The 11630-nt window shown below is 44.2% G+C and overlaps 1 protein-coding gene across 3 annotated transcripts; it reads right to left on the reverse strand.

The window, feature by feature from the left end:
* Positions 1–2813: 2813 nt before the first annotated feature.
* Positions 2814–9070, reverse strand: LOC125041571. 3 transcript variants are annotated; one of them, XM_047636605.1, is made up of 4 exons: positions 8486–9070; positions 8188–8397; positions 7473–8056; positions 2814–3200 (listed from the first exon to the last, which is right to left on the reverse strand). In XM_047636605.1, exons 2-4 carry the CDS (start codon positions 8277–8279, stop codon positions 3112–3114), a joined length of 765 nt encoding a protein of 254 aa, XP_047492561.1. In that variant the 5' UTR covers positions 8280–8397; positions 8486–9070; the 3' UTR covers positions 2814–3111. The 3 variants fall into 3 exon arrangements, with proteins under 3 accessions (XP_047492561.1, XP_047492562.1, XP_047492563.1); XM_047636606.1 differs by lacking the exon at positions 8486–9070 and having other exon boundaries at positions 8188–8443; XM_047636607.1 differs by lacking the exon at positions 8486–9070 and having other exon boundaries at positions 7473–8099; positions 8188–8443.
* Positions 9071–11630: the final 2560 nt, after the last annotated feature.

Genomic DNA, 11630 nt, shown 5'->3' on the forward strand with positions numbered 1-11630 from the left:
TACTCCTACCCCCTCCCAACACAGCCTACCCACCCCTACTCCAGCTCCCCTACATTAACCCTCCCACCATCTCCTCTATCCCTTCCACTCCCTCCTGGATACACACGCGAAGCCCTTATATCACAACTATCCCCTTTTCCAGACCCTCCACCTCCTAATACCCCTCCTGATACAACGCCACCTCCCCCTCTCATTCCTTCTCCAACCATCTAGCTCCTTCCCCATCAAATTCTCCAACACGTACTGCAATCGTTATCACTCATAAATCAACGAAAGAACTCATTCATTGGAATATTCGCGTTTTCCTTTCTCAGACCCGAACATCCTCACAATATCTCACTTTCTGCTTTGACAACCTGTTTTCTTTCCTCAAACGCATATACATCCTTCACTTGATCTAACCCCTTTACATTACCTTACCCGACCTTAACCTATTCACTGGTCAGTTCCTTTGCCCAGCTTTGACAACTATTCACTAATTCAACCACCTCACTACCATTTACTATAGTGCTACATGACCTTAGATGTCTAGCACATTTATTTTGCTTTTAACCATTAACCATTGCTTCTAGAAAAAAAAAAAGTTTTGGTATGGACGAATTTGATGCAGTAATGAAAAATGGTGGGCATGGCGGCGGTTAGAAACTGCAGTGGCTTTAGTTAGACAATGAAAAGTACAGACAAATATTTGCAAACTGTACCCTTGAAATAGTTACTCAGAAGGTGCAGTATTTCTGACAGTGTAAAGTGATGATACCGTCGTGCCCAATTGGCTACGCTCATCAGGAAGGGAAGCTGATCTTGTCCCAGTTTCCTTTGAGTCCCATATAAATGGGTTTCCATTTAATTTAGCTTTGCTTCGATATTTTAGCTTCAGATTAAAGAGACCTTGATTAAAAAGTAATTAACTGAAATGTAAGAATGTATCACTGCAGGGTAACAAAACTTGTGCAGTACATTTAACATTTATTAGAGTACATTAATGAGAACACATACAAAAACAAGTACATTTTAATACTAACCATACCACAAGACGGACAAGCAATTCAAAATATTTAACAGAAGCATAAATAAAAACCAGTAAGGTCGGGAAAGAAACACTTGGCCACAGATACTCGTGATGTTGATCTATAATGCATGGTATTCTTCATTGATAGTTCTCACCGAGATTGCATGGGTCAGTACATTTTAGCCACTACATATTGAGGCGCACTTGAAGGTGCGCGCGTATGAGTATTCTCACAGACTGTCTGCAAATACGTTTATTAAACATTGTTAGTTTAAACTTTCATCTAAAACTTTAGCATCAATAATGTTCACGTCGATACACTGCATGAGATAAGTGCATTAATGTGAAGATATCGGAAACTGATATAAAATTAAAACGAACAGACTAACAAATCAAAAGCCAAAGACTATGATAAAATACGAAAAATCAGTGAGTAAAACAGGTGGGATCATCCTCATCATCATCATTTGGGAGCTAACGCCGGCAGGGGCGCATAGCCGCATCCACCTTTAGTTTCCACCTACAAGGGTCCCTCATGGCGAGACGCCAGGCAGGGGCCCGACCCATCTCTAGTTCCTCACGATCTGCCCAAGCCACGACCTTTTCGGTCGTCCTACAGGCCTCCTGCACTCGGACAGAGAACCTGGTGGGCAGGGTCATCCTGCGGGAATGGAGCCAAATGGCCGTATAGCCTGAGTTGGCGATCACGGATTGTGCAAGCAACAGGTCCTGTACCGGTCTCACGATGCAGCCGTTGGTTGGACACATGGTCCCGCCAACTGTAACCCATGATCCGGTGCAAGGATTTGTTACATCAAGATGAGATTCCAGAGCACAAGATAGCATCCAAGTTTCACTACCATATAGTAAAACTGGCAGCATCAGGGCCTTGAAAACACATAGCTTGGTCCTTCTGCACAGGTACCGGTATCTCTAAATACTCTTGTCGAGAGATTTCATGACCCCTGCTGCCAGGCCAATCCGTCCACTGACTTCCTGGTCTGACAGCTCAGAGTTGTGAACTGCACTACCTAAGTATATAAAGCTCTCTGACTTCGATGTTTTCACCGCAAGCACGTACCGACTGCACAGGGTCTCCTAGTAGGCCCCCAAAATCCTGGATCTTGGTCCAGGAGACTTCTAGCCCCAGGGGCTTTGCTTCATTGCTAAATGCATCAAAAGCCGCCACTAGGGTTTCCAGAGATTCAGAGAGAATGGCATCATCATCAGCAAAGTCAAGGTCTTTAACCTTGATATTGCCCAGAGTTGCTCCACAGTGACTTTGGACATTAGCTCTACCCAGTATCCAATCCATGCAAGTGTTGAAAAGTGTTGGTGCAAGAAAACAGCCTTGCCTCACACCTGAATTAACAGGGAAGAAGCTCGACAGGCCCCTCTTATTCTCAGGATCTCCCAGAGTGATTCGTGATGAACCGTATCAAACGCCTTGAAGTCGATGTAGGTTGCGAGCAGCCCACGTCCGAACTCACGACGGCGCTCTACAATGACTCGAAGCGCCAGGATGCAGTCTATTATGGAGTTACCAGGAGTGAATTCAGATTGCTCCGCCCTTTGGTGCTTCAGCAGGTGGTCTCTGATACGTATCAATAGGATGTGCGCGAGTACCTTGCCTGGTACACTGAGTAGTGTAATGCCTCGGTGATTGCTGCAGTCCCACCGATCCCCTCCTCCCTTCCAGAGAGGGATGACCACACCCCTCAGCAGGTCAGGGGGAAAGGTACCAGTCTGCTAGATGGCAGACAGGACTGCATGCAAGCCCCTTGCCATAAGTTCTCCACCAGCCTTTAACAATTCAGCTGGGATGCCACACACACCTGCTGCTTTACCACTTCAGCTTGGAGATCGCCCCCCCTGACTTCAGTCAGGGAGGGTGGATCCTCGCTGATGGGTGGGTCTGGCAGAGGAATTTCAACATTAGGTGGGAACATACGAGCAAAATAAACGAGAAGCACACAGCAAACTGGAAAATACCTAAAGCTTCCCATCGACTACAACCATTCCCTTGGAAAACAAGTCCGGCGATGTTGGAGATGGCTATCTTGCCGCTGCGAAATCGTCTCTTCATCCAGAGTCTGGCCCCACTACTGGTTCCTGATATTTCGGCTCAAACTAGAGCCCGGCAGCAGCGAAGGACTCCCAGAACTCGATCCGTCTCGGCCCCACGAAGTATCTGAAAAGCACATCAAGCACATTTATAAAGCATAAACCTATCTAGGCAAGGGGATGCCGTAACTAAACGGCACAGAAGTATACGTGGACTGGATATGTTCTGGTAACAAACAGCGACAACAGGAGGCAGGGACCATCAAGCAGGAAGCTAGGCTAGAAAGTTTGGTTCATCATTACAAAATCAAAATACAGAGACATTAGCTGCAACCGACATACCATGCTGGAACAGAAAAAAAAAAAAAAAAACAGTTAAAACTTGTATGTACAGTACAGTCCATAAAAATGCACATTAGCACAAATACAACTCCATGTAGTGTAGGTTAATCTGGAGCGCCTGGGCCATCTCGTGAAGAAACCCCAGCAAGAAGTGCTACGGCATGAGGATCATTACCCAACTCACCAAGAACAGCGTATGGTAGTCTGTTGGATTTCTTGGCCATCAACCAGCGGCATATGAAAAAGGTCATTAAGCTAATGTGAATACTATTTTTTCCAGCATAGATAAGGTCAAAGGTTTGTCGTGTTTATAAGAGTGCTTATTTTACGGATAAAGTATCATTTGATACATTTTATGTAAAATTTATGTTATTAATTTTGAAGTGGTTTAAGTATTGTCTATTGTCATCAAGTCTCGACAGGACATTCATGTACGCGGTGGTGGGCCGGGTCAACACTACCTCTCCCTTCTAATTTTCCTGTGGGCTGTATCCCTTTTGTTTTAGCTTTTGCTGTTTGATGTTTAGATTGGTTCAACTCACTGTCACAGGAGATGGAATTTTGCTTTTATAAGGGAAACAATACATGAGGAACCCTTACGGACTATGCTAAGGTCCAAGTTGACCTGCCTAATTTGTCAGCCTGTTGCTCGTCCCATGGATAACAGTAGCCTGGTACCTATACTAGGTTCATTGATTTGTGGGCACCATGTAGCTTACAAATGATAATAACCAGAAGTTTTGATAGTTTTAAGGTAGCTTAATGAGAACATTGTTATTCTCTCGTGGGTTATCGGTAGTACAATATATATATAGCTTTATACGATGTACGATTCGGTAGTCCCTCAACTAGCATTCAGTCGTTAATATACCCGCACCCCCACACGTTTGTCTTGGAGCCGTCGGTATTTTATATAAAATGGTTAATACTTAACTGTACCTTACAATATGCATTACATCCCATGCTTCCTGCGCTCATTAATTACCAGTATTTTAGATAGTATGCTTATTGTAAATACCAGTAATTTATTATATATTCAATAATATAATTGTTTTACTATGAATCTCATGGGAATGTCGAGGATACTTAATACACGTTTCGTAAATTCCTATATTAATCGGAGTCGCTCATAACAGATACAGCCGGGCCAACTTTAATGAAAAGAAATGTAGAGGGCAATTGTTTCTTCGTAGTCTAATATATACGTACCGAGAAAAAGTACTCAGCTCGCATACCAGGACTCCTCTTTATAGTCCCTCCACAGTCTTTCTATTGCCTGCGTATGGACAATAGAGATCTTGGGGTCCACAATTTTCCGAGTGGTTTGAGATTGTGAACGTACAAGCTGACCAGCCGTCACTATTAATTGTACCCTTGTATAATACATCTTTATAAAAGCGATCGTTTGTATTTGACAGTGGCACAGTGAATTTCTCTCGTCTCGATCCCAACAAACACAAACACGGTAAAGGAGTCTGTCTCGGCTATATTTGCGCCGCACAAGCAACGTCTCGTCGATCTCGGATTACGCCGGCACCTCCTATTGGCTTTTGAATTTGAAGCTCGTTCTCCGTCACTTCAGGGAAAAAGCTGCTCCAATCAATACTAGTGAAGGTTGAAAAATTAAGATGTGGCTATAGTCTTATGGTTCCAGACTTTTGAGAGCCAGGGGTTAATATATATATATATATATATATATATATATATTATATATTATATATTATATATATATATTTTTTTTGCTGGGGGCAAATGTATACCGTGAAGGAAGGTAATTTTTTATCGAGTAGGCGCAGCTCCTGAGCCGCTTAGTTTTGGCGATCTTTTCCCCCCGCCCGCAATACTACGTGTTTTTTTTTTCCCGGGATTTAAACCGTAAATCACAATGCGGGCAATACAACGTGGTTTCTTAAGAATGCTAATGAGTTTCTTACCGTCGAACCTCCTCTCCATTCTTGCACTTTGTTAAATACTTCCACGCGAAGTAATGTGTGGAACTGTCGAATTAATAAGGTCTCGCCACGTGTAGCTCTTGCACAATCCCAGCGTTGGAAGGGGGTTAAGAAATGTATCTGCCACTACAGCAACCTTATGCACAATGAGGAGAGACTTACTTATGCCCACTCTCTCTCTCCTCTGTCAGTCTTTTTAATATCCAACCTGATAGTTATTACGAACTTTTAAGTTTCCGGTCAATTGTTTATGTACGATCTTTCGCCTTCCATTTTCCATACCAAAACTAGTCTCTGGATTCGCTTATTTATCGATGCTCAACTCCCCCCCCCCCTCCCTCCCCCCCCCCCCAAGGTGAAACTAGTACTGAAGTGCGCGCCACCATAAAGAAGGCGAATTTAGGATCCAATTGGCAGAACATTAATTACACCGACTGATTTTTACCACAAATGGTGGAACTTCTGTTACGCACATGGTAGCAATGTAATAGTTTTAAAAGGTATTCAATCACTGTGATAGTGCATAGTTACTGTCCCGCGCATGAGCTTTACCTTGTGACGTTTTAAAACTGTGCGACCCTTTTGCCCCCCCGTGCTAGCCATCAGTTGAGAAATACGGATCGCTTTGCGCATTTATAGATATCAGATAGAGATTTTTTTAAAATAGTTTTTTTTTTTCTCTCTCTCTCTCTCTCGCAGTGTCGCATAGCGTTTATCAACTTGTGAAGGTAATAACCATAGATGAAGTATTTTCATTCGTTCTGTTCATTACATGCAAAATTTTCCTTGTAATATATGGCTGTGGGAAACAAACTATACCTACTTCCATTCCAAAAAGAATTGTTTCGAAAGTTCGAGGCTGGATGAAACTGGAAATTTACCCTTATTCCCTTAAAGAGGTATTTGGGCCGATGGGAATAGTTACTTTAACCAAGAGATCATGCTTCAGCTTAAGTAAATCCTTAACCAGGGAGTTATTTTGTACTTTCACAAGGATTCCATCTCGCAATATACGGACAAAATCAAAATCGCCGTCCACTTGACCATCAAGGTCCTTTTTGATGAGGTTAATGTTACCGAGATCGATATACACAGAAATTGACACTCATCTTGTAGAGTATTATAACCAGAAGCAACACCGGTACATCGGTGTACCGGCCTTACATTTACCGAGAAATGACGCAAATATCCTCTGAAAGTCACCACCCTTACACAGCTAGTCTTTATTGTCGCGTTTTCTATAGTCCATTTTTTATTTTATCATTTATCCGTTTCTGTAATTATGGCGTTTTCCGTTAAGAAACCTGAGAGTCTTTTCCTATTAGTTATTTTTTTATATTTCCCCATAACTTGCGGCATGGCTGGACCTTCAAACTTCAGTGATAAGTGACATGGAGGGCGTTCAATTTTATATTTGAACATTTTATCATTGTGTCGCTTTTATCATAATACATCATAACATTGTTACTGATAAATGTTTTATGGTACGTACGGGCAATTTTGGCTACATTATGGCGTCCAGGCCGACCTCTTGCTCGATCTTTGCCGGTCGCACAAACTAATATCAGGCGAGATGAAGTGCCCCAAGTGTCAGATTTTTTTGATACAGCAAATGTAAAAAAAATCAGTCGAGAAGTTCAATGCAATTTTAAAAAGTCACTTTTTAAGAACACCTGGTTAGATAACAGTACGCTTGATTTAGAAACCAATTCAAAATCCGTCAATTTGTGTTTAAGAGATTTTCTTAGGAATCTTCACAGAGCGACTTTCATTTTACAAACAAGACTATTGTAATTGGGCAAGCTTCTGTCTGGAGGTCTTAATTTCTCGTTGTTTTAACCCAATAGTGACGGGTCGGAAATCCGCTCTGCAAAGTTTCAGCGCGCTCTGGCGGCTGGTTTGCGTGTAACCGCAACCTCCGCTTGTGCACTTAAGAAACACGTGAAAGTTTGCAGATTTACTGTAGCCATATGATGTCATATGAAGGATATTGTCGTCTTATACTCTAGTACACACTTCATTTTAGGAGTGTTTGACCAATTTCAGTGTGTAAAGACGCCACAATTTCAAATCTGACTACAAGAAACAAAAGGTCAGATGCTTACTTGCTGCAGCAATCCTCGTACTAGCTCTTCTAAACTCGTACTGAGCTAGTTTGCTGCCAAGAGCCAGCGACGGTAAGGATATCTTGTACCATTGCTGGTTTGGGCTGTGGAGAGCATCGTGACAGGACGCTTCCCAACCCACTGAAGGCAAAGCATCCTGGTTTTGCTGCTCCGGTAGTCGATCTGAACCCGACTCGCCTGCCGGTACGGACAGTACCAACGGCGCTGATCTGCTGGGCCTGTAAGTAGTGAAAAAGTCGGGGAGGATTACCAGTGTGTGCAACTGGTAACCCCTGTCGAACAGCTTCGATATCGGGTACCAAGTACAAGGGAACATGTCGTCTACGGTTACGTTCTTGTTCGGGACGAGAACGGACCGATACGTCGATTCCAGGACGTCCAATACCGGGCGAAGCCTCCGCAACCGATCATGTACCCCTCCGTTGACAGCGAAGTGGAACGCGGAGGTAAGGGCGTCGAAGCGGTCCCTGGTTATAGTCATGGCGAATGTAGACATCAGGACCCATGAAGAACCGCAGGCCGACATATGAGCTGACCTCCAACACCGTCGTGTCCACCCACCCCTGCATGTGGGATGAAGGGGTTAGTGGGTTCTGTCGAATGTACCTGTAGTTGGAACAAAGACAGACATTTTAAAAAAGGACATGTAGAAAAAAAAAAACAAAAAAAAAAAAACAAGATGCAAGTTACTTACCGTTTCGCTTCGTCCGGTAAAGAAGGAAGTTCCGGAGCGTTGCGGTCCCAGCGTCGCCTGACGTACTCAGCAAGGGGCTCGTCGGAGTCCATGGACGTATCGACCAATGGGACGTACGCCCAAGGTCCACATCCGAGTCGTCCTCCACGTTCGATTCTTCGGTGTCGGACTTTGATCCTTCCCTATCCGAGTCGTCACGGCTTTTAACTTCTGTAAAAGTTCTCTAAAATAGTGATGCTATGCAGAAACAAAGTAACATGTGCAAAGAGCCAGGTCAAAGGATGAATATAAAGCTTACCAGACACCCCACTCGTCCTGGAGAGTTTCAGGTGCGTAGTCCTCATCTGCATCATCGACATCGCAGCGAGGTTCTGGGGCATCTCGCAGCCGAGGATATCCCCTGCAAGTGGCCGGTTGGGCGTCGTCCACTATCTCCTCGTCGTACGACCCAGCAATGAAAAACATATGCAAACTTGTACCATGCACACAAAAAACACGCCGAGAAACATCTATATACACACACACAGTTGCACAAACAAACAAAAGAGACATTGAACTGAATCATTTGTACAATTTTGCCGAGCCAAACAAAAGCGCACACCAAAACAATTGAGCGAAATAGAGGGAGGACAAAGCCCAAGTGCCCCGCCTTGGCAGGAGGAAATATCACTGGTATATTTGTCCAGGGCCATTTTTATGATGGCTTTCCCTGAGCAGAATAAAGGAGTGGTTTAATTGGCCTTGCGTTGGTCTGGGACCTGACTTGTGTCCGAGTGCCCAGCCAGGCGTAGTGTTTCAAATGCGAAGAGCACCGCTGCTCCACACCGCACATACCTCTCGTTTGAGTAACACCGCACTTCTCGTTTGGAGCACGAGGAATTATTCGCCGTTTTCGCCGTAGTTTCGGGTTTATGGAACCAAAACGTTTATGGGTGAAAGTACGGAAAATAAAAGACCCGGTGTTTTCAATAAGCTCGTGAAGGAGATGGAATTGGAGGGTAGCCGCGGTTTCTACGAATTTCACAGGATGAACAAGGAATGTGAGTTATTGAATCTTGTGTGGTATTGACTATAGGTGCCTACTAGTGTGCAGTAAAAGTCTTAAATAAGTGTTAAATGAAGAGGAAGAGATTCCTATAGCTGCGTATGTCAACAAATTTAAGAGTATCTTACAAACAGCAATTTCAATAGCCCATAATCATTTGGGTAAAGCTCAGACTAAAATGAAAGAACATTTTGCTAAAGTAAATAATTCTGAAGAAAGAACCTTTAATAAGAGGGACTTAGTTTTAGCCTTGCTACCTCTTCCTAACCAGCCTCTTCAGTCTCGATATGCGGGTCCATTTCGTATTTTAAAACGAACCAGTAATGCTAATTATGTAATTGAAACACCTGAGACGTAAGAAACGCCATGTACACGTGAACCTCCTGAAAAATACTATGAACGAGATGATTTGAAGGAAAATGTACGAGAGGTTTCAGTAGTTGTACCTTCTAATATCAGTAGTGAAATTAATGAAAATATTCCTATTGTGGAGCCTAATCTCATCAATTCGGTCATCTTAGCTAATTCTGATGATAAACTTAAAGACCTTACTGCTGCCCAAGCAGCAAACATTCGTTCTCTTCTGCAGGAGTATGATAAACGTCTCTGCCCTCTGCTGGAACACGATGTTGAGACTAGGGATGCTCAACCAGTACGCCAAGCTCCCTATCGCCTCAATACCGAGAAGAGGGCATTCCTGCAGGCAGAGATTCAACGCCTGAAAGAGCAGGGTGTCATCAGTCCCAGCCTTAGCCCCTGGGCATCCCCTGTGGTCCTAGTTCCCAAGAGTAGCGGCACTTACCGTCTATGCGTGAACTTCAGGAAGGTGAATGCGGTAACTGTGGCGGACTCCTTTCCCCTCCCGAGGATGGACATCATTGACGATTTGGGGAGGGCACGCTATCTGTCGAACCTGGATCTCCTCCAGGGGTATTACCAAGTCCCGTTAACCGAGAGGGCGAGGCCGATTTCTGCGTTTGTCACCCCGGCCGGCCTCTACGAGTTCAGGGTTCTTCAGTTTGGGATGAGGAACGCCCCGGCAACCTTTCAGCGTCTCATGAATTACCTGACGGTGGGGACCTGGAAGGCGTTCGTTGTTACCTCGACGACCTCGTAATCTGGAACGAGTCCTGGGAGGAACATCTGGTCCGTCTGCGTGCGCTCTTCTCAGCCCTGTCGGACGCCAATCTTACGGTAAACCTGCAGAATAGTGAATTTGGACGCGCTCATGTCACCTTCTTGGGTCACGTGATCGGTCAGGACCAGGTCGCACCTGTCGCCGCAAAGGTGGAAGCTGTTCTTCAGTATCCCGCGCCCGTCGACCGGAAAGGCTTGATGCGCTTCATGGGGATGGTCGACTACTACAGAAGATTGTAAGAACTTCTCCCAGGTATCCGCGCCTTTGACAGACTTGCTTAGTACTAAACGGACATTCAGGTGGTCAGATAGTGTCAGCAAAGACACTCATCTGACCAGAAGCACCTCTTGTGTACCGCCCCCGTCTTGCAAGCTCCTGACATAAGTATACCGCTTACAATACAGGTGGACACCAGTGACAGTGGTGTGGGAGCGGTACTCTTACAGAGAAGCGGAAGTGAAGTGCTCCATCCAGTGTGTTATTTTTCTTATAAATACAAGTCCTATCAAAAGTCTTACGCCACCGTCGAAAAGGAGGCTCTAGGAATAGTGTTGGCCATTGAAAAGTTTAGAATTTATTTAACTAGTTCTAGCCATCCAATTGAAATTCTCGCTTATGATAATCCGTTAACGTTTATTGAAAATGTGAAGTTTAAAAACATGCGAGTATTAAGGTGGGCACTAACATTACAGCCATTCAATATAAAAAACTTCCATATTAGTGGCGCACACAATATCATTGCGGACGCACTCTCGAGATCGTAGGTGGCGTGTTCTGCTCACGGTGACCGCTGACACGACACTGGAGGACAGAGGACAGGAGTACGCTACTGTCGCCCGTTTAGTGAAACAAGCGGTTACCTTCTTGTATATAACAGTAGACTAGCTAGACTTTTTCCCGTGCTGTAAAAAGTTTTTTTTTTTCTTGCGGGGAGGGGTAAAAAGGTGATGGTGACGAGGCGATATATAAAAACTTATCTGATGACTCAAATCATTCTCAGCCACAAAATTTATTCTTTCGCGTTTTACATTTGTTCGCGAATTTTTATAAAAGAAAACATTGAATCTACGGACTTTCCTACTCACGTTTCAATAACGTTTCATGGAACAGTTCAAAGCCTAGTAACACCAAGGCAGGACGTCAACAGGATTCCTCCTGTGTTTTGGACGATTTTACGGGGATAAACCCCTTCACCTGGGTTGTCCTTATACCCAAACTGTGTGTGGTGTGCGTGGGTGTATACTCACCAAATTGTGTCAG

Source organism: Penaeus chinensis, chromosome 30, assembly GCF_019202785.1.
Source record: "Penaeus chinensis breed Huanghai No. 1 chromosome 30, ASM1920278v2, whole genome shotgun sequence".
In the NCBI taxonomy this organism is placed as follows: domain Eukaryota; kingdom Metazoa; phylum Arthropoda; class Malacostraca; order Decapoda; family Penaeidae; genus Penaeus; species Penaeus chinensis.

Bases quoted from the DNA above. Each gene is read 5' to 3' on its own strand.
- LOC125041571 (XM_047636605.1), bottom strand. From the start codon at position 8,279: ATGGACTCCGACGAGCCCCTTGCTGAGTACGTCAGGCGACGCTGGGAC. The intron at 8,057-8,187 runs GTAAGTAACTTG...TCCCACATGCAG, and splicing joins TTACCGGACGAAGCGAAACG to GGGTGGGTGGACACGACGGT. The intron at 3,201-7,472 runs GTAAGCATCTGA...TGTGCTTTTCAG, and splicing joins TACGAGGATTGCTGCAGCAA to ATACTTCGTGGGGCCGAGAC.